Raw genomic sequence first — 19,779 nt, 5'->3', positions numbered from 1 at the left:
CCTACTAATAATACTAATATTATATGATCATATGATCTAAGTATTATCATATGATAGTATATTTAACATATTAACATGATCTAACAATCCGTATGTAATAATTATTAAATATTTAATGATAATACTCATAGCATATAGTAAAGTGATTGCATATTTTATATTTACATAAATTACATGTCATATGGTAGTATGGTACAATGTTATATTATTATATGATCATATAATCCTATAAATTATAATCTTATTATATTATATGAATAATTTGATTAAGTATCTGGATTGTCATTATATCATATGACTAACAATTAATTATTGATATTATTCATTTTTACTATTTTATATAAATATGACCAATTAATATATATTGACCAATAACTATTGTTATTTGTTACTTAATCTATGCTTACATAATACACATAGTATATTATTCATTATATATATATATATGACTATACGAGTCGAGCCTTAATAAACGAGTCGATCCTTATACGAGCGGGTTCACGAGCTTTAGTCGGGTCGAGTCGAGTTTATACGAGTTTGCATCGTTTAATAATCGAGTTTGATTTTCGTGTTCACGAGTAGCTCATTTAATAATCGATTCGAGCACGGGTCGAGTTTATTCGAGCCGATCTCGAGTAAGCTCACGAGTAGCTCAGCTCGTTTACACCCCTAGGTGAGAGTAAATGGCTTCCTCAAGTGCTTACATAATAAGTCCAACCCATTATGAACCCAAAATAAAAAGGGACTATGCTAGTCCACCCAAAAAGAATAAATACAACAATATATATATATACACATTAGTTTGGTTGTAATATTGGAATAGAACCTTGAATATGTATTAAAAAGAAAAAAAAAAAAAAAAAAAAAAAAGTATGCCACACGAGAATGCTCAAATCAAAGAATCTACAATGAAGAAAGATGGACCAAACAAACCTGCAATAGAAAATATAGGTCCTTAGTTTACTGCAGCAAAACATGCAATTAATTATAAAAGCTAATCTGCGCGCATGATATCATTAGAGTGATTATTTATACGTTTGTATTGCATCTCTATCTTTACATATAAAGATAATCCTATGCTTTTCCAGCCAAAATTAGGGCATCCAATCTAACCTAGCTAATGAAATTTCAAAAGCAAGAATAATAATTAAAAAAAAAAAAAAAAACAGAATATTTCAACAATGAGAATTCGTAAGCGCCCAATAGTAGAGCATATAACGAAGGGTTCAATCCCCGATTTACATGATGTTCTTGGGCTATCTGGAGACTGTTTTAGACTTTGGATGGGCTATGGCCTATTTTTATCACTTTACTAGCCACTAGCGTTCGGTCCTGGTTCTATATAAACATGTAATCACAAAAAAAATTCAAGGCCAAGACCTAGCGTGGCCGAAACCTCAGGCCGATAGATAAAATGGGGGGCATCATTCAATACAAGAAATTGAGTAAAAGATTAAAATTTAATAGTGGTTTATCATAAAATTAATGGTAATTTAAGAGTTACATTAATTTTGGAGAGATATAAGAGTGATATATAGTATTTATGTGCCGGAGTAAATGCTACATATCATTTTTATGCCCCCTAAAATTAATATGACTCTTAAAATTAATCATTATTGAATCAAAATCTAATAGTGGTCTATCATAAATTCAATGATAATATTTTTAAAAATTACATTAATTTAAAAAAGACAAAAAAGAGACGCTAATTAAAGTGATCATATGTAGCATTAATGTGCCAAATGGCGATGAAAAAGGCAACGAACCAAGATTATCATGTTAACATTCGAGCCTGTTAATTAATGAAGGCATGGACTCTCATAAACTCGTTCTTTGTCTTGTCTCTTGCGCTGATGTCTAGTGACAAGATAAAGCCGGCCGGCCGTGTCTTTCAACACGACTATAAGATCACGGGTGGCTGTTTTGGACACCTAGACAAGGACTTTAAGTATAGCATATTGGATGTAATGGGGCTAAGTGTTTGGATTATTAGCGCACTTCACATTGTTTGCTCATCTGTATTATCATGATCGAGAGTCGGAATTTCATAACACACGTTAGCATTTTATACTAAATGTTTTCAGAAGAACTTGTCCAATTATTGCTTAATTCGTTTATTCGCAACCTCTGGCATCATCTTTGGGTATAATAATTTGCTTTTCTTCCATTATTATTTTTCAGTAGATTTGTGCATCTCTTATACACACAAGGAGATGGGTAAAAGAATAAAAAATAAATATTTCTCTTATTATTTTTATCTTCCTATCATGAAGAAGATATTAGGAGTAGATCCAATTAATCTTTGGGCATAATAACGGACCAAAGCCAATCTTACACGTGCGCCATATATTCTTGTCAGTTTTACCACATATTAAGGGTGAAGCATACCCACTTGATCTATCGATCCATCTTATGGATGACTACGAAAAAATTAAAACTATGTTGCTATCGGACAAGAAGTACGTATGGCATGGCATCGGTAAACTGTGTTTTTTATTTCCATTGACTGATGGGACAGGAGAGTACATGCCAGCAATTTATCTGTATCTTAATTACCCCGATGACCATCTGTCTACGGGATTAATTCTCTACCTCAAGTGGCTTAAGATTATGGGGAATTCAGCAACTAGAAGCTAGGTGTATATATATGCGAGCATAGAAGCCCAGATCCAATGCTCCTCGCTGATTGGAAAAAACTAAGAAAAGAGACGGGAACTTCGACCTAAAAAACAAACTTGGAAAATATGGCTTTGGAACAGTCTACAAGGGATTGATGACAAATGACAAATAATATCGCTTTTTAACAGTCTACACAGCAACTTAACACAAAGCATCTTCAGCGTAACGGTTATTTTAACTACTCAAAATAAACATTTTATTTTAATTTTTTTATTTTAGATGCTAGTTTTTCAATACAAATTTCAACTAATTATTCATTACACTCTCTACTTTTTAAAAATATGATTTTTGAAAATATTTTTATTGTGAAACTTGAGGGAGAGGGGAAAAGAAACTAGAGAGAAGAACTTAAAAAAAAAAAAAAGAAAAAAAAAGGAAGACTAAAATGTGCTTTAGTAGAAATTGATAATAAAATAAACCTACATTCACATGTTAGAGCCTTATAGGCTACATCTTTTTTTGATATTTGATTTGAGTACAAGGCTTTATTTATAGAGCATTAATTTACATGTGATTTGAATAATTTCAAATACAAATATATCACATGGATTAGAGTTAACAAATTCTTCAATCTACGATAATCAAATTATCTAAATCCATTGATTTATGTGATACAAAACAGCATTTATCTCAAAGGATTTTTATCCTTTAAAAAGCCCAAATAGTTACATTTTGCTCTTATTTCTTTAATGATATTTATAACAAAGATTTGTTTTGTGTCATTATCTTACCAATCTCATGCACATCTCTTTCACAAATTTACCATTTAATCCATAAAACTCACATGTACAAATTTCCTTGTGGATTTGCACATCTCTTGTATGGAGATAAAAATAAAACCAAATAATTTGTTTTACAATATAACATATATCTATTTATAAAAATAATAAAATAGATGAAAAAAATACAAATAAACTTTAACTACGTACAACTAGGTATACTCTTAACCTGCATGTTGATATGTGATGGTCACTTCAACTATAACTAGTTGAAGATTTTATTTATAGCTTTGATCCTTCGAACTCCATAATATATAAATATATACAATGCGAAGTCAATTAAATACTCTCCATTTAGCCTTCACATGATGGAAATATCCTAAAATCTTTGTTACAGCCACAGACGAGATATCAAGCTTTTTCTCTTTCTTTTTCTTCTGTCATTTTCCATCAATTTCTTGTGATGATCTCTCTCTCTCTCCTGCATTATTGGTCTCAGTATGTCTCGTTGGAGAGATCGAGATGGGATAGAAATTGACGAGACGAAATGGCCCAACAACATCCTGAGTTCTGACTGACATGAACAAGTGGGTTAATCATAATAATTTTTTCTTTTTTCTTTTTTCTAGGTTGGTGTATTTTGATCGCACTGGGTGTTACAGTAACATTATTGATGATTGGCTTTCAATGACGATCTTATTAGAGAATTGGATACAGTAAAAAAAATATATGAGACGGTAGAATTTGATTGTAATCAATTACAATCTCATTCAATTGAATATATTTAATTTTGATTTGTTTTTTTCATACAGTTTTGTATTTTTTTCTACATTTCTATAAATAAAAATAATTTGTATTGTAAATTCATTAAGATAAATAAAAGTATAATGTAACCTTTAAACTTTACACTATAAATATAAAACTGAACCACATAAATCTCTAGTCTCTATTTTGATTTTTTTTTTTTTCTAATTAGTATATTACTATTAATTTAAATGGCAAATATAAGAATCTTAATATAAAGCACACATGCATGTCCAATCAAGTGGACGGCCTGTCCGAATTGCTAGAAATTCGAATACTTCAATACCGAAGGATTCTCGTTTGCCTCCATATATCTATAAAGGAACATGTTGCGAAAGGTTACCATAAGTTCATAACTATGTTAGAGGTTTTGAACTTAAAGGTTGCTTAATTAACCGCCAACAAAAAGAGAATTATATATATATATGGGCCTCGGTTTTTTCTGATATGCCACTTGGAATTAATAGTGAAACCGGCAGTACACATGACCACGTTGTACCGTCCTGTTTGGACAATCAGTCAAGAATATGAAGTAAGAGAAAGTGAAACCAGTCATGTTGTAATATTGGGAGACGATTATGTGGAATGTGGATTTACATGGTCACTTGTAGTTTCTCATATTTGCAATGTTCTCCCAACTATTCCTAAATTGACAGAATTGGGTGTAATTATGCACAGGGAGTACACACCACACAATAACACTAATAAAGATATACCACACAGACTGATAGATATACTACAAAGTCCAAGCTATTAACACAACCAGAGATTTTTAAGCCCCGTAACTTATTAGAGATTTTTAAAAAAGTTTCATGAATTGATATATCAAACAATTGTTTTGTGTCGGAAGGTCACTTTAGTAGTTTTGACTATTATGTTGGACGAAAAAATAGTTATGTTTGCGCGTATCCTTTTCGAAGAAATTTCTTAAAATGTTCATTTTTTTTTTTTTAAAAAAAACAAATAATAAACAATAAAAAAATCTAATAATAAAAAAGAACAAAGAATTTTTTTAAAAAAATAAAGAAAAAATGTTAAAGGGGGTAGTTAGGGCGAGAAATAAAATAAAATAAAAAAATTCGAGAGGGTGGTGGGGTTTTTCTAAGTTCGTCCTTTATGGGAAGTAAAGGTTGAGCGCAGACACGGAGGAGGGTATCAGGCGCTATTTCCGCGTTTGATGTGAATCGTGGTTTAATTTTCTATTCTACGGTCTGATGTGATCTTGGAGACGTGTTAAGTTCCTAAAGTCATTGGTCAACTCTCTGACACTCACCAATAATGCTACCTTCTACTGATGTGTAAAGCAGAATAAAATATATTCTTTTATTGGATTAATGATGCTTTTTTTTTTTTAGTTAAAAAAAAAAAAAAGACTTATACAAGCAAGCAAGCCAGCTCCCACGTCAGCTCCAAGCAAAAGAAGACAAGACTACAAAAGAGCCAATAGAGAGCAAAAACCTGACAACAAACAAGTTCTAAATCTGACAAGCGAAAAAACAAGTACGAATTTTCAAATTAATATTACAAATTTTAGAAAATAAATGTATATATATGAATTGAGAGAGAGAGAGAGAGGTTCTTAATTAATAGATTTCTACCAGCTTTGAAATTAATGGAAGCACAAAAAACATGCTTAATTATGTACGTACACATTTCCTCACAAAAAAAAAAAAAAATTATGTACGAACACACTAAAATTTATTTTGTGCAAGTCAAGTTATAGTAATCCTACGACGCGCGAGATGCATGTCAAATGTTTTGATCTAGAATTTTACAATATGGAAATGTTTGTATTTTAGCTATTAATAAAATTGATTTTCTTTGTTTCCTCATCGATCACAAATTTTCTTTGTTAATTTCCTCGATCACCACGTACCGAATTGTTTTATATATTTTATACTCACGAGTCATGAATATATAAGCCGTTTTGAACTTTAATTAGATTGTTTTGATATATTCTGCATGCATAGACATCAAATTTGTTTTATACTCACAACTCACGAAATTGTGTTTCAGTTCTGATAATCACGATTCACTAATAATGTGCCTTTTGAAATTGCAGCAATTTCATCATGACATTCAATTCATAGCAGAAGCCCCGAATTAAACACATATCTTTTCTTTTTCTTTCTCTTTTTCTTTTTTAAAGCAAATCAAATCCAAGCAGCTAGCTAGCTAGAAGTAACGGATCTAAATTAAACACATATCTTATTTTTAATAAATTTATTGTTTTGTTTTGTCAGTTACGGTTTTTAAATATTTTACTTATTTATCAATTATAAAATGCATGTATTTCTTATTTACTATTAAATTCTATAAGTATGAATTTTTGTTAATCAATTGCGTTTAGCCTCGTGTTATATTTGATCTTTATTTTAGTTCATTGGAGCATGCACGCTGATCCATACCAACCTACTCTTTCAAAGTACTCGAAATTTGGACAAGTTAATCATCTTCGTAACTTTCAATCTCCATAGTTTAAGTTATTTCCTTCATGGCTTGAATATTCGTTTGATAAAGATACAACCATTTGTATGCCATCCGTTATCTTTAGTAAGTCGATCATGTGAAAATTCTTCACGTGTATTCACTATTAATTGATTTGAGAATTGAAAGAAAGCTAGGAATGAAAAAGATTGTGTTTTTCTCACTCATATAAGGAAAGATTCTAATTAGATCTCTTTACAAAATTGCCAAGAGGTCATGTAAGGACTTGATGAGCCAATTTCAACACATATGCTAAAGGTGTTTGATAATTTCACATACGAACAAATTGCAAACATGGATGCAGTTAAAGGCCTCAAATAAACGACATTAACTCACAACATTAATGACATTTGCTTAAAACAACCCCCAAAAAAAGGACATTAAATGGCCAGTTTTTTGTAGTGTGTGTTGCTTTCAAAGGTTGGATGTAATTGTTGGTTCAACCAATTTTGAAATTTTTGTTGAAGTATTAGATTTTGTGGTATCATATAATGAAAAGGTTGGTGAAGTGATAACTAAAGCTCTAACAAATTCCTCTTACATATCACCAAGGATACAAGAAATATAATTTACATGTACTTTTCAACCAAAGCGACAGAATGAAATTCTCGAAGAAATTGGTGGTGCAAAGTTTTGCGTAATTGTTGATGAAACTCATTGTCTATAATTTTAAAATTTGTCAAGGAAGATGGCTTTGTGCAATAACATTTTTTGGGAGCTTGTTCATATCCCTAATACTGTAACATTAATCCTAAATAATTTGATGTATTTTGTATTGTCTCATCACAATCAAGACATTTAAAACATTCGAGAGCAGAAATACGACAATACAAGTAACATGCGAGATAAGTGTAATCGATTGCGAGCTTTGGTTTCAAATGTTTGTCTATATGCTTACTACATCTATTGTTTAATTCGCACATCGTTTGCAGTTAACATTAGTGGCAGAATCAAAGAAGTTATTATCGTTCATATTTTTTCACTAAATCGATATTGTCAATCTTGTTAGAGTCTCTTGCCATCATAAAGAAGAACTGAGAGTACCCTGCGAGTAGGTTATTCAAGCTGTCAAGAAAACACCAAAACAAACACTAAAAAATACTCTTAACATTTTTCATTCAAAATTGTCACTACGCGTAAAAAGTCCTACGGGTCCTATCCTTGCTTCTCTTTAATCTAGATAGCAAGCATATCGGTTCATGTGAGGGAGATATGGAGATCACTGTTGCTTTAGAAAAAGCAAAGCCAGCAACAACCAAACTTCATTTTTTTTTTAATTGTTTAATATAAAGGAAGATTTGACTCTTATAGCCTTATTCTTTTTCAAAAAGAGAAAAAAAAAAAAAAAAAAAAAAAATTATTCACACGTGGTTAGTTTTCCACCTTGGGCCAGACTAATTGTAAATTAACTGGCCCCGTTTGAAATCCCCTTTCTCTTTCCCTTTCCTTTGGAATGTTTTTTTAATAATTAAAAAATATGATTGATGTGATATAAAGTTGAAATAATTTATATGAAAAAGTGAGAAAAATTTGTATTGTAGTGAGTTTTTTATTTAAAAAGTAATAAAAAAAGTGTTGATGTGATATAAAAAGTGAAAAAAGTAAGAATATTTTGAAATTGATATTTTTTTTTTGGAGAAGTGAAGGGAAGGGGAGGGAAGGGGAATGGAGATTTCAAACAAGGTGTCCCTCCTGATCCTTCTAGTAGTTGATTTGACCAGACCTGAGTCTCCTGCACGTCCCTTGCTTTTCAGTGAAGCCAAGCCACATGTGGTCTTCCATGGGACCCCTTTGGGCTTTGAGTCTCCTGTCCCTTGGATTTTAGTGTAGCCAAGCCACCATGTGGTCTTTCATGGGACCCCTTTCTTAGTCTCCCCTGCCTCACTACTTACGCGTCCTCTACTCGGATGCCCACATGTTTTTATAGTACTTCTCGCAGCTTTGCTTATCCCCTCTCAACCATCAGCTAGATTGAGTAGATTCTACTCATTTCACCATGCAAAGCTCATGCAAATCATACGTCTGCCTCTTCTCAGTTTTTGTCTTCCTGAATTACCTAATAACCGTAACCGCTAAGCCCGCCTCCTCTCCTTATTCCGGCACGGATAATGTCGTGCTTAACTGCGGCTCCTCTGCTATCTCAACTGACCCTGATGGCAAGGAGTGGACCGGAGATGTTGGCTCAAAATTCATTTCCTCACAGCCTAATGAAACCTCCATAGTCTCAAATTCCACTTCCCAATCCAAATCCGGCAATCATGTCCCTTACACTACGGCTCGGATCTTTGTTTCTCAGTTCACCTACACGTTTCGTGTTAGTCCGGGCCAAAAGTTTATACGCTTCTACTTCTATCCAGCTGCATACCATGGTTTTGACAGGTTTAAAGCGTATTTCACTGTTACTGCCGGTCCTTTCACTCTCCTAAGCAACTTTAATGCTTCCCTTGCTGCTCATTCTTTGGGCTCAGACATTTTTGTCAAAGAATTCTGCGTAAACGTAGAAGAGGGTCAGAGACTGAACATAACCTTCACTCCGTCTACAAATACTTCCATTGATGGCGCGTATGCATTTATAAATGGGATTGAGATCGTCTCAATGACCACCAGCCTCTGTGACAGTCATATTGGAGATAAACGTGTACCACTTGCCGGCCAAAACTCCCAGTTCCTTATCAAAAACTACAGTACCGCTCTAAAACACAACAAGTACTCAAAACGCACGAAATCGCTCTTGTTCCTCGCCATTTTTCGGGCTTCCCTAGGTGTCGTAACTGTTTTTCTTCTCTTGGGCTTAACAATTTTCATGCAGAGGAAGAGAGCAAGGCCCCACAAGAACCAAACATCAGTAGCTCTTGAAGGATTGTGCCGTCGCTTTACTCTGGCAGAGATTCGTACTGCCACAAATAACTTTGACAGGAATCTTATCATTGGAAGAGGCGGCTGTGGTTACGTGTTTAAAGGTCACATCGATGATGAACTCAAACCGGTAGCCATCAAGCTCTTTGGGCCAACCTCGAAACAAGGGTTCCGCGAGTTTCGAACGGAGATCGAAATGCTATCAAAGCTCCGTCACCCCAACCTGGTCCCTTTGATCGGTTACTGCAACGATGAGCCGCACATGATCATTGTGTATGACTTCATGGCCAACAAAACGCTTCGTGATCATCTTTACAACACGGATAATCCTCCGTTGTCATGGAAGCAGAGGCTGGAGATTTGTATTGGTGCTGCTCGAGGACTATTGTACCTCCATGAAGGTGCTGAACACCCGATCATACACCGCGACGTCAATACCAGCAACATTCTGCTCGACGAGAATTGGGTGACGAAGGTTTCGGACTTTGGGATGTCTAGACTGGGCCCTACAAGCCTGTCAAAGAGCCACGTCACCACGGATGTGAAGGGCACCTTCGGGTATATGGACCCGGAGTATTTCTTGACCACTCATCTAACGATGAAATCCGACGTGTTTGGGTTTGGGGTGGTGTTGTTTGAGGTGTTGTGTGGAAGACCAGCGGTGGATACGGGTCTAGATGATGAGCAACAAAGTTTGGCCCTATGGGCGCAACAGTGTTTTGAAGATCGTACACTTGATCGGATCATTGATCCCCGTCTGATCGGTAAAATTGCACCGCAGAGCTTAAAGGTTTACGCGATGATTGCGTATAAATGTTTATACGATTTTAGAGATCGACGGCCCAAAATGGCTAAAGTGTTGAGGGCCCTTGAGCTTGCCATGGAGTTGCAGGAGATTGCTGATGGTGGGGCCCATACGGTGGTGATCGACAAGGAAGTTCCATCGCGTGGGAAAGGGAATCCGGTGGTGTCAAGACCAGCGAACAATGGTGATCTGGTGCATTCGTGTCCAACGCTTTGGAAGAGCAGTATATCCCGAAAGGAACTTGTAAGGTTTTTCAGTGACAAGGCATTTAAATGGGTTAAATCACCAAAGCCTCGCTGTCTAAAGGCATATTGTTGTGGGGCTCCCGAGTATGATGGCTTGCCACGTGTCCAGGTGCAAAAGCCTAATTTAAGATGCGGCGGACCATATACGACACCGGGGAAGATTTTAATTGAGATTACGAACGTCAAAGCCCAATAATTGTACATAAATGTCGGTCGCTGATTCACTTTCTTTTTTCTTTTCTTTTCTTTTTTTTTTCTTTTTTTTTTTTTTTTTTTAATTTATTTTTTATGCTAAGTAGTGGAGCATATTAAAAAGAGTAATGCTACACATCATCTGTTTGTCATTTTTTTGTCCCCCAAAATTGATGTGGCTCTTAAAATCATCATTGAATTTTTGATATGTGACTATTGAATTTGATCCAATGGTGATTTTAAGAGTCACATCAATTTTGAGAGGACAAAAGGAAGACAAGGAGATGATTTGTAGCATTACTCAATTAAAAATGCATAGAAATGCTATACATAAGACTTTCTTCCGTTTCTCTTCCGTCTTTTTCCTTACGTGTCATTTTTTTTCCTTTTTTTTTTTTTTAAAAAAAAAAATAAATAAATAAAAAAGGTTGAAAACGCGGGTGCTCGACATTTCAAATTCATTTCCAAAATTTCCCCCCATTTCCCAAATCTTCCCCTCTCCACCGTCCCTCCCCCATCGACCGACTGTCGCCCAACAACCGGCCCACCGACCGACACCGTCCCTCGCCTAGCTCTCTCTCTCTCTCTCAGACCCAGCAGACCGACCGTCGATCTCTTGCCGCTCTCTCTCTTGTTTCTCTCTCAGCTTCCTTTCTCTCTCGTTGCAAACCCATCGAGCGCCACCCATCGGAGCACCGCCCACCGTAGTTCCACCGCCGACCAGGAGCACCGACCACTGTATTCTCTCTCTACGGCATCTCTCTCTCTCTCTCTTCACGGTCGGCCACTTTGGATTTTTGTTGTGTTTTTTCTCTCTCTCTCAACGGCCGATCACTGCTTGGTTTTGTTGTGATAATTTTTTGTTGTTTCTGTTGTCTTTTTTTGGTTCTTGAAGATGCTCGCCGGGTGTTCGACAAAATGTCTGAAACGAATGACATGTTATTTATTTGTTTTGACGAATGACTACGTATATAGTGACTCAACTGGGAAAACCCATATATATAACAACTATTTGAATTTATTTGGTTTGCTTTCTAGGTCTGTGCTATTTTGAGTTCTGTGCTTGGGGGTTTTGTTAATTTATAACGGGTTTTTGTTGCTTTGTTACTGAGAGAGAGATTGGAGCTGTTTTGTGTGTTGCTTTGAAAAGTTCAGGACGCTAAGAATTTTCAGTTTGCCCAGTAGGGTAACCACATATATGTTCAATTCTACATGCATAATATTTTTTATAACAGAGCCGTGACATTTTTCTCATATATGTTTGATGATTTTTGTTTAGCACCACAAAGTGTATCTTATAACCTTTAGCTTTAATTAAGAGTAGCCTTTGGATGCAAAGTATAATTATATGGCTTGCAAATATGTGTTGTTTTGACTTCTAACCTGCCATTCCTAGTCACGGAAGTGTTCTGTTGGGTATCAAGGTAAAAGGTTATATCAGGACCGGTGATGCTTGTGATTATAGTTTTTTAGCAACATCTTTATAATTCCATCTAGTTTTCACTTTTCTCCTTGCTTTATGGAATATTATCCTTTTGTTTGGTCTGCTAAACTTGTTTTTTTTTTTTTTTTTTTTTTTTTTTTTTTTTTTTTTTTTTTTTCTGTCATGTTAAATTGGCAACTTTCAGTGATTTGAGAATGTCTGATGTGTTTTGACTAGTTGTTGCTCGCATTTTGCAAAAACTTGAGATTTGGGGATAATTGCATTGTTTGATCTCTTTTTTTCCCCTTTCACGTTCATTTTCTTTTCTGCTTGGTAGTTGCTGCAGTGATTAGCATTAGCTAAATTGGAGTTTTGGGAAATACGACACATTTTCCCTTCTTGCTTCTTTTCCTTGAACTGTCTTAAAGCATTAAATATCTTTCTTCTTCCAATATGTTGCCAATATTTTGTTTTTCTATTACTGATTGTTTTGTGCTCAGATGTTTATGATGTCTCCTTTTGATGTTATGCTGCTTCTTTTTCTGTTTTTGCATTAGGAATTCTTTGTTCTTATAATAAGCTGCCATTTTAACTTTGCCTTGCTCACCTCGCAAAGGTTCTATCAATTACCACACTGTATTGTCTGACTTCGGCACTAGTTGCTTTATTAACTTAAATATATCTTGTATCAATTTTTCAGGTTATTAATGATAAATTTGGCATTGTTGAGGGTCTAATTACCACTGTTCACTCCATCACTGGTGGGTTTGTCAGTTGGCTTGCTCAGCTTTTATTCAGGAGATTGCTTCATGTATTCATTTTGTTTTCTTTTTGATATTCTTTGATTCAGCTACTCAGAAAACTGTTGATGGGCCATCTAGCAAGGACCGGAGAGGTGGAAGAGCTGCTTCATTCAACATCATTCCTAGCAGGTACAGGAGCTGCTAAGGTGACGAGCTTCTTCATTCTGTGTTTAACTTGTAGTTGGACACTCATTCAATTTGTATTTGTACAGCTTCGACGATCTGTCATCTGGGTTGTGATAACTAAAGCACTAATTCCAAATTTTTTATGTGAAGGCTGTTGGTAAAGCGTATCAAAAACTGAATACCCAATTTATTTGATTGCTACTGAAATTTTTAGACACAAAGGCTGTTGGTAACAATTCAACCAAGCTTAGGTACATGTTTTTGATTGCTACTGAAATTCCTGCGTGTTTACAAATGATTGTCCTAGGATAGAAAAACTAGAGTGGAGTAGCTCAAGCAGTCAGGCTAAACTTCTGGGTACCATAGTATCAATCACAGGAGCATCTGTTGTGACATTATACAAGGGCCCACCAATCATCATTACACCCTCTTCTAGTCAACTTCTTCTGTCACCACAATCAAGCTGGATCCTTGGAGGCATTTTGCTCACAGCTGATGCTTTTTCCTACTCTGCGTGGTAAATAGTGCAGGTGGATTAATTGTTCTTGTATAAAATTGACAAATGACATTAATTTGCAAGTTATGATTATTCATCATTTTTGTGGGGTGTTTTCCAGGCATCAATCCTTAAAATCCACCCAGCAGTGGTTGTCATATTATTTCACATGTTCTTTTACTACACCATTTCGTCTGCAGTATTCACTCTGATTATTGTCAGAGACCCAGATGCTTGGAGTTTAAGGCTTGACATGGGTTTGGTTGCTATATTATACACAGTAAGCAGATAGCAAACCTTATCTCTTGAAGAGGACAAGAGGATAGCTAATAGCACACATACCCGTTCTGCTTCATATTAAGTAAGCGGCACCACCACAGAGACAAGGGATAGAGGTTGAATTGCAATGTTGGCTTGCTCACTGGTTTTTTCATTGATATGATCTGTCATTCTTTTATGAAATGAAGTGGAGATTTTTGCTTTACCCTTGTGCATTTTTTTTTTCCTGTATAGATATCATTATGCGCTTACTTATTTTCTCGAGTAAAAGCATTTTTTTTTTTTCATGTTATCTTGAGCTATATTGAAATTTTAGTTCTTGGTTCTTAATTCTGAATTTGGAGAGAGAGAGAGAGAGAGAGAGAGAGAGAGGATTTGCAAAGTCTTGGTATCTTCATACGAAACAAACTTGTTTAGCTAACAATTCTGTTATTGCCTTGAAATTTCATTTAGTTGCCCTTTGGGAGGATATTTTTTCGGGAGGTTTCTGTTGTCTCCGGTTATGGTTGTATCCAAATCTACTTTACTGATTTGCAAGTTCTTGTTTGGTTTGATCATGGTATCCATGTAACCATAACTTCTTTTTTCTTATTCAGGGTGATGGAAGTTCAGAGAAAGAAGTGGAAGAGAAGGAAGTGGAAGTAGCATCTTATGGAATAATGTTTTTGGTGAATTTTGTAAGCAGGGCAAGGTGAGCATGCAGACATTTATGTGCACCACGACAGAGTTGAAGTGCAGGGAACATGCAGAAGCAAAGCACCCCAAATCTGTTGTTACTGCTTGTTTTCTATGTACATCTAATTCATGCACTGCCTTAAGTGTGCAATATTGAACGGTGTGGGTAAAATAGCCAGTTCAGGAGAAGTGGCTTTTCTTGATTCCATTCTCTACTTGTCTAATCTTATTGCCTCTAGCTAGTAGATTGAGTTGCTGATTTTTTATTTTTTTAATCTCATTTAGGGTTAGCCACTGGAATTCTCTCTTGTAAACTACCTAAGCAGATGTTCTTTTGCTTACTTTGTTCTCATCATAAAGGGGTTTGTGTCATTTGTAGCCACAACTGTTTCTCTACATTACATTTAAATAATAAGATTATTTCATTTCCAGCCATTTATTATCTTTCTTATTTAATTTGTCAATTAACTTGGTAGTTCTTAGTACTCTTGGACATAAAGGCTTTTATTAATGACTTGGATCCCGATCCACCTTTCGAGCTTGGTCTTGTGCGTTGAATTGGATGTTCGACCCTGCACTTTCTTTGTCACTCAAATTTCACAACCTCATTTGGACTTAGTTCTGGCATCTCATCCGTCAAACAAGAAGCAGAAGGACGACTTTGGAAATAATTATTTTTTCTACAATCCAAAGATTGATGTGCTAAAGTACAGCCACATTCCAAGGCTCAATGGTGACACACAAGTCCTATGTCACATGGGTAGCCTTCTATCAATTGCCAAGTTTTGGGCAAGAGTAATGATTCAAGCCTTTGTCTTTCCCATGGTTAAAATTCTGGTCAATTAGCACCATTCTGAATAAATCACAAGATGTTTGATTTCATGTGCATGGTTCAGTACAGACAATTGACAAACCAATGCTTTTCTATAATTTACAAATTCATTATGTTGAGAATGATATGAAGAAAGTCTTGAATTGCTACACCATTGCTCTGTAATTCTATCATATGAATCTTGCCAAAGAGGCATCCGGTTCTGTCATCACTTACTAATAGTAGTGACTAAATATCTTCTGCATTTATATAAAATAATTATTTTCAGTACTATATACAGTAAGATGGGATTCATTTCTCTATTTCAAACAGTATCTATAGAATCAAGATCAATGATGTGCATTCAAAAGAGTATATATTCCAACTCAATGACACAAATTTTACAAAACCAAGAACATTCCAATATCATATGCATAATTCAACAAGCAATATTCACTTTCATCCCTCTTCCAACGTACAGTACCAACTTCGAGCAATAATATCACTTGAAATAACATGTAAGGACACCTTAGACAATAACAATGGAATATCAACTTTGCAAGTAATGCATAAAAATCTAAAACTGACATGAAGTAAATATTGATTTCAACCATCAACCCTTAGTTTCAACTTTTTCAAAGCTTAATATTGATTTCAATGGGCCGAAAACATATATAACATGTTCATCTAAATAATTTTTACATGCAAACATGTACTATAAGACTATTTTGTAAAACCTGGTTCACATAGTCTCTAATAATGACCACAAAGAAGCAACTTTAAAGTCATACATGAAGAGACTCAAGACATAATAAGTAATACATGGACTAAATGAATAAATAAAAGGGAAAAAAGCAAAAAAAATAATATTATATTTAAAATGTCTCCATAAAGAGTATTAGTTCATTTGATTAATATTGATGCTTTTTCGTTGAATCACACATCAAGGAACAATCGAAAACCTTTTGTTTCCTAACTTGCAACCTAACTATGAACAATAATATAGTTGCAGAGGATGGTAATGGACCCTAAGTTGTTTACCATAAAGTATAAAATTCTGCCAAAAACAAAATAATGAAATAAAATAAATGTTTTGACATTATATATGGCATGTCAATCAGAGCACACTATTCATAGATAACCTAAATATTCTTGTTGGTTGTCTAGTTTCAAACTAAACCTGGGAAAGAGAGAATTTTCAGAAATATTATTAATCTAGAGGTATATTTTTTATTAACAATTATAACCCCAGAATATAGATCAAAAGCTTCTCTGAATTCCCATATCAATCATTTGAATTATGTCCAATTCTAGTGCCAAGCCTCTTTAAATGATTTTTCATAATTCCTTCATGAAGCCATTTCCAATTAAACCATCAAAGTCATTCACAACAACAAGAACTCAAGAGAAACAAAAAGTTAAAGAAATCCACAAAGTCCGCTCTATATACCTTCCTTAAACCCTAAAACAAACTAACCCAGTGAAGCTGTTATGAGAGGAAAACCTCAAACACGCTAGAATTTGGGTTTCAGACTAAATTAGACAAACAATTGGGATGCATATTTAGGTTCAGTTTTGTCTCCAGAAAGGACAATGGACGTATAGTATAACACAATGATATAAGACTGCTAAAACATATAAGCTTCAAGTAGAGAACAAGAATGAACACAGAATTCACAACAAAAAATATCTAACTTTCATGAACAAAAATATCTGACCCAGCTAACATTGTTTAAATAAGTTGTCTTTTATTTAAACATTTTAGAAGAGAAAACCCAGCCAATGAGAAGATGCAGAGAAAGGTATACCAGGAAAGTTGTGGAATTCTGGCGGTGAGGCCAACGAAGAGAAAATCCTCGTGGGTGGCAAGCAGCGGTGGGTAGCTGGTCGGAGAAAAGAATAGAGAAAATCAAAAGAAAAACAGCAGATTTGTGGGTCACTACAAGAGGAAATCAATGAAAAAAATGGAGAAAACCTTACCTATTTTGGTGGCCTGGATCGTCTGTGGTGAAGGGGGGAGAGGGAGGAGCACGGTGGAAGAGAGAGGTGGCACGGTTGGAAAAAAAAAAAGTTGAAATCCGTGGTTGCCGGAGATGGAGTTGCTGTGTCACCGGTGCTCGGCCTTTGGGTCGGCGTTGCTGCTCGTGGTTGGAGGTGGGTGGGGGGAGAGGGAAGATGGAGATGGAGGGAGAGATTTGGGGAGATTTTAGGTGAAATTGAAAGGGGAAGGGATATACGGTAGATCTGAGGTCACCGGTGGGCGGCAGTGGTGGAGCGTTTGGGTTGGGAGATTTTGAAAGTTTTGGGGCAAGATTTTTATGAAATGGAGGGAAAGTGGACGGGCATCACGTTTTCAGCAAGTTTTCAGATTTGTTTTTTTTTTTTTTTAATAAGAAAAGAAAAAAAAAATGCCACGTGGGTAAAGAGACGGACGAGGGACGGAGGAAGGACGCATATAGAGTATTTCTCAAAAATGAGTTGCATGTGCAATAATTAAGCACTTTCTCCTTCGGGAAATGATTGAGGAGGAGACTTTTCACCATTCCCCTCGAGAAATGCTAAAGAGGAGACTCTCATCCCCCCTTTGTCACCCCCTTTTCCTTTAAAAAATTAGTTTTTATTAAAAAGTTGTCTCTGATGTGACATCATAGACAACTTTTTAATAAAAATCAATTTTTTTATTATAAAATGGTGATAAGGGGAGGATGAAGGGAGGATGTGTAGAAGCTCTCATTCCCCTCACCCCCTTCTTAATTAAAAAAAAAAAAAAATCAATTTTATTAATAGAAAATTCAAAAAAAAAAAAACCAAGAAAAAAAATACACTTTTTTGAATAAAAATAAATTTTTTATTAAAAAGGGGGTGAGGGAGGACGGTTAAAAGTCCCCCCTCAATCCTGAGCTTAAATTCTCTCTTAACAAATGTGACCTAATACATAAAATATTTTAATTAAAATAGTTAATTAACTTTGAAGTCAAAATTCTAATAATTTAAGCGTAAATTTAGTATGGGAAATAACTTTTTTATTGAGAAAAAAAAAACTATTATTAAAAATAGAAGAAGCTGAAATAGAATAATTATTTTTATATATTCATTAGTTTGATTGTAATATTGGAATAGAACCTTGAATATGTATTAAATTGTTTGGTATAGTACGCAATATCGCTCATAAATGGAATCATATTATAATTAAATTTCATAAAACACTCTTATAATGTCAATTTATGCCACTCGAGAATACTCAAATGAAGGAATCTGCATTGAAGAAAGATGGATTAAACAAAACTGCAATAGAAAATATAGGTCCTTAGTTTACTGCAGCAAAACATGCAATAAATACTCCGTTTGTTTCGGCATATATTGGTTTTTGGAAAATGATTTTGGCATTTTCCAGTGTTTGGTGAGGGCGAAAATAATAGTCAACCGAAAAATGATTTCCGTTTGACCAAAAATACTTAGTAAAATTCGAAAAAATGATTTCCATTTGACAAAAAATACTTAGTAAATTTTGGAAAAAGATTTACACTTTTTAAAAGCGTTAATCATTTTTCCCAGATGTCAAACGCAGTCAACCCTCTTTTAAATGACGCAGTCGACCTTCACGTTCAAGCAGTTAACCATTGTTGAAATTCGGCAACCATCAACGGATTCTAACAAGCAAGATTCTGGCACTGGTCTAAATCTAACAACGTTCGGCCATAGTCGTCGAATTCCAGCCAAACTGGCCGAAATTTGACCAGAATGGTCGGATCCCGGCCATCTAGCCAGGATCATGCAAGAACGGTTGAGATCCGACAAGAACTGGTAGGGATTTGGCCGTTCTGGCCTGATTCAGCACAAATAGCCAGATTCCGGCCACTTTTTTAAGAAAAAAAGTAAATTATATTAAATAAGCCCAATTTGTAAAATATATTACTATTGTTAGTTAATGTGTATATCTTAATTAAACATAATTTTTTAGTTTTTTTTTTATATTATTTTACATTAATATTTTTTTATGTTGTGAATAAAAATTAATTTCTATAAGTTAAAATAATTGGATGAAAATATAAAAATATTTGTGATTTTCCGTACGCTCCAACCATCGAAAAATGTTTTTGGTGGAAAATATTTTTTTGAAAAATGACTTCCCAAAAAACATTTTACGATGAAAATCATTTTACGGTGAAACAAATTGAACAAAAGTAAGGAGCATGAAATCATTAGTCATTATTTAACTTGATTATTTATATGTTTGTATTGCCTCTCTATCATTACATATAAATTAAATCCTATGCTTTTATATATACATGTAAGACATCTATTTCAGAGTTTCTTTTTCTATTAAAGTAGATGTTTTATTTATTTATTTTTTTTTGTCAGATTAGATTTTGTGGGAG

The 19,779-nt window shown here is 34.6% G+C and overlaps 2 protein-coding genes and 1 long non-coding RNA gene across 14 annotated transcripts; 2 read left to right on the top strand and 1 right to left on the bottom strand.

Annotated features, from left to right (window-relative positions):
• The first annotated feature begins 8,644 nt into the window (after positions 1-8,644).
• Positions 8,645-15,024, top strand: LOC133859573 (receptor-like protein kinase FERONIA). Of its 12 annotated transcripts, none has more exons than XM_062295007.1 (5): positions 8,645-10,807; positions 10,895-11,525; positions 12,911-12,971; positions 13,061-13,669; positions 13,757-15,024. In XM_062295007.1, the coding sequence occupies exon 1, from the start codon at positions 8,686-8,688 to the stop codon at positions 10,789-10,791; it is 2,106 nt and encodes a 701-aa protein (XP_062150991.1). In that variant the 5' UTR covers positions 8,645-8,685; the 3' UTR covers positions 10,792-10,807; positions 10,895-11,525; positions 12,911-12,971; positions 13,061-13,669; positions 13,757-15,024. The 12 variants fall into 12 exon arrangements, with proteins under 12 accessions (XP_062150991.1, XP_062150994.1, XP_062151000.1 ...); XM_062295010.1 differs by having other exon boundaries at positions 8,645-11,525; positions 13,061-13,142; positions 13,226-13,669; XM_062295016.1 differs by having other exon boundaries at positions 8,645-11,525; positions 13,061-13,159; positions 13,917-13,996; positions 14,511-15,024.
• On the top strand, positions 12,720-14,609 carry LOC133860530 (glyceraldehyde-3-phosphate dehydrogenase, cytosolic-like). The gene is made up of 6 exons (XM_062296116.1): positions 12,720-12,734; positions 12,911-12,971; positions 13,061-13,142; positions 13,447-13,616; positions 13,836-13,915; positions 14,511-14,609. The coding sequence occupies exons 1-6, from the start codon at positions 12,720-12,722 to the stop codon at positions 14,607-14,609; spliced, it is 507 nt and encodes a 168-aa protein (XP_062152100.1).
• Positions 15,025-15,440: 416 nt separating the features above from the next.
• Positions 15,441-17,738, bottom strand: LOC133859576 (uncharacterized). Its single transcript, XR_009898773.1, has 3 exons — positions 17,381-17,738; positions 17,209-17,283; positions 15,441-15,660 (listed from the first exon to the last, which is right to left on the bottom strand). It is a non-coding gene; the product is annotated as an uncharacterized LOC133859576 (long non-coding RNA).
• Positions 17,739-19,779: the final 2,041 nt, after the last annotated feature.

This window comes from Alnus glutinosa, chromosome 2 (genome assembly GCF_958979055.1).
Source record: "Alnus glutinosa chromosome 2, dhAlnGlut1.1, whole genome shotgun sequence".
NCBI classification, from domain to species: Eukaryota; Viridiplantae; Streptophyta; class Magnoliopsida; order Fagales; family Betulaceae; genus Alnus; species Alnus glutinosa.
The sequence above is the reverse complement of the archived record's forward strand: the minus strand, read 5'-3'. Positions and strand labels throughout refer to the sequence as shown.

Coding starts and splice junctions, on each gene's coding strand:
- LOC133860530 (XM_062296116.1), top strand. Junction 12,972..13,060: donor CACTGTTCACTCCATCACTG/GTGGGTTTGTCA, acceptor TCTTTGATTCAG/CTACTCAGAAAACTGTTGAT. Junction 13,617..13,835: donor ATCAAGCTGGATCCTTGGAG/GCATTTTGCTCA, acceptor TTTCGTCTGCAG/TATTCACTCTGATTATTGTC.
- LOC133859573 (XM_062295007.1), top strand. CDS start 8,686: ATGCAAAGCTCATGCAAATCATACGTCTGCCTCTTCTCAGTTTTTGTC.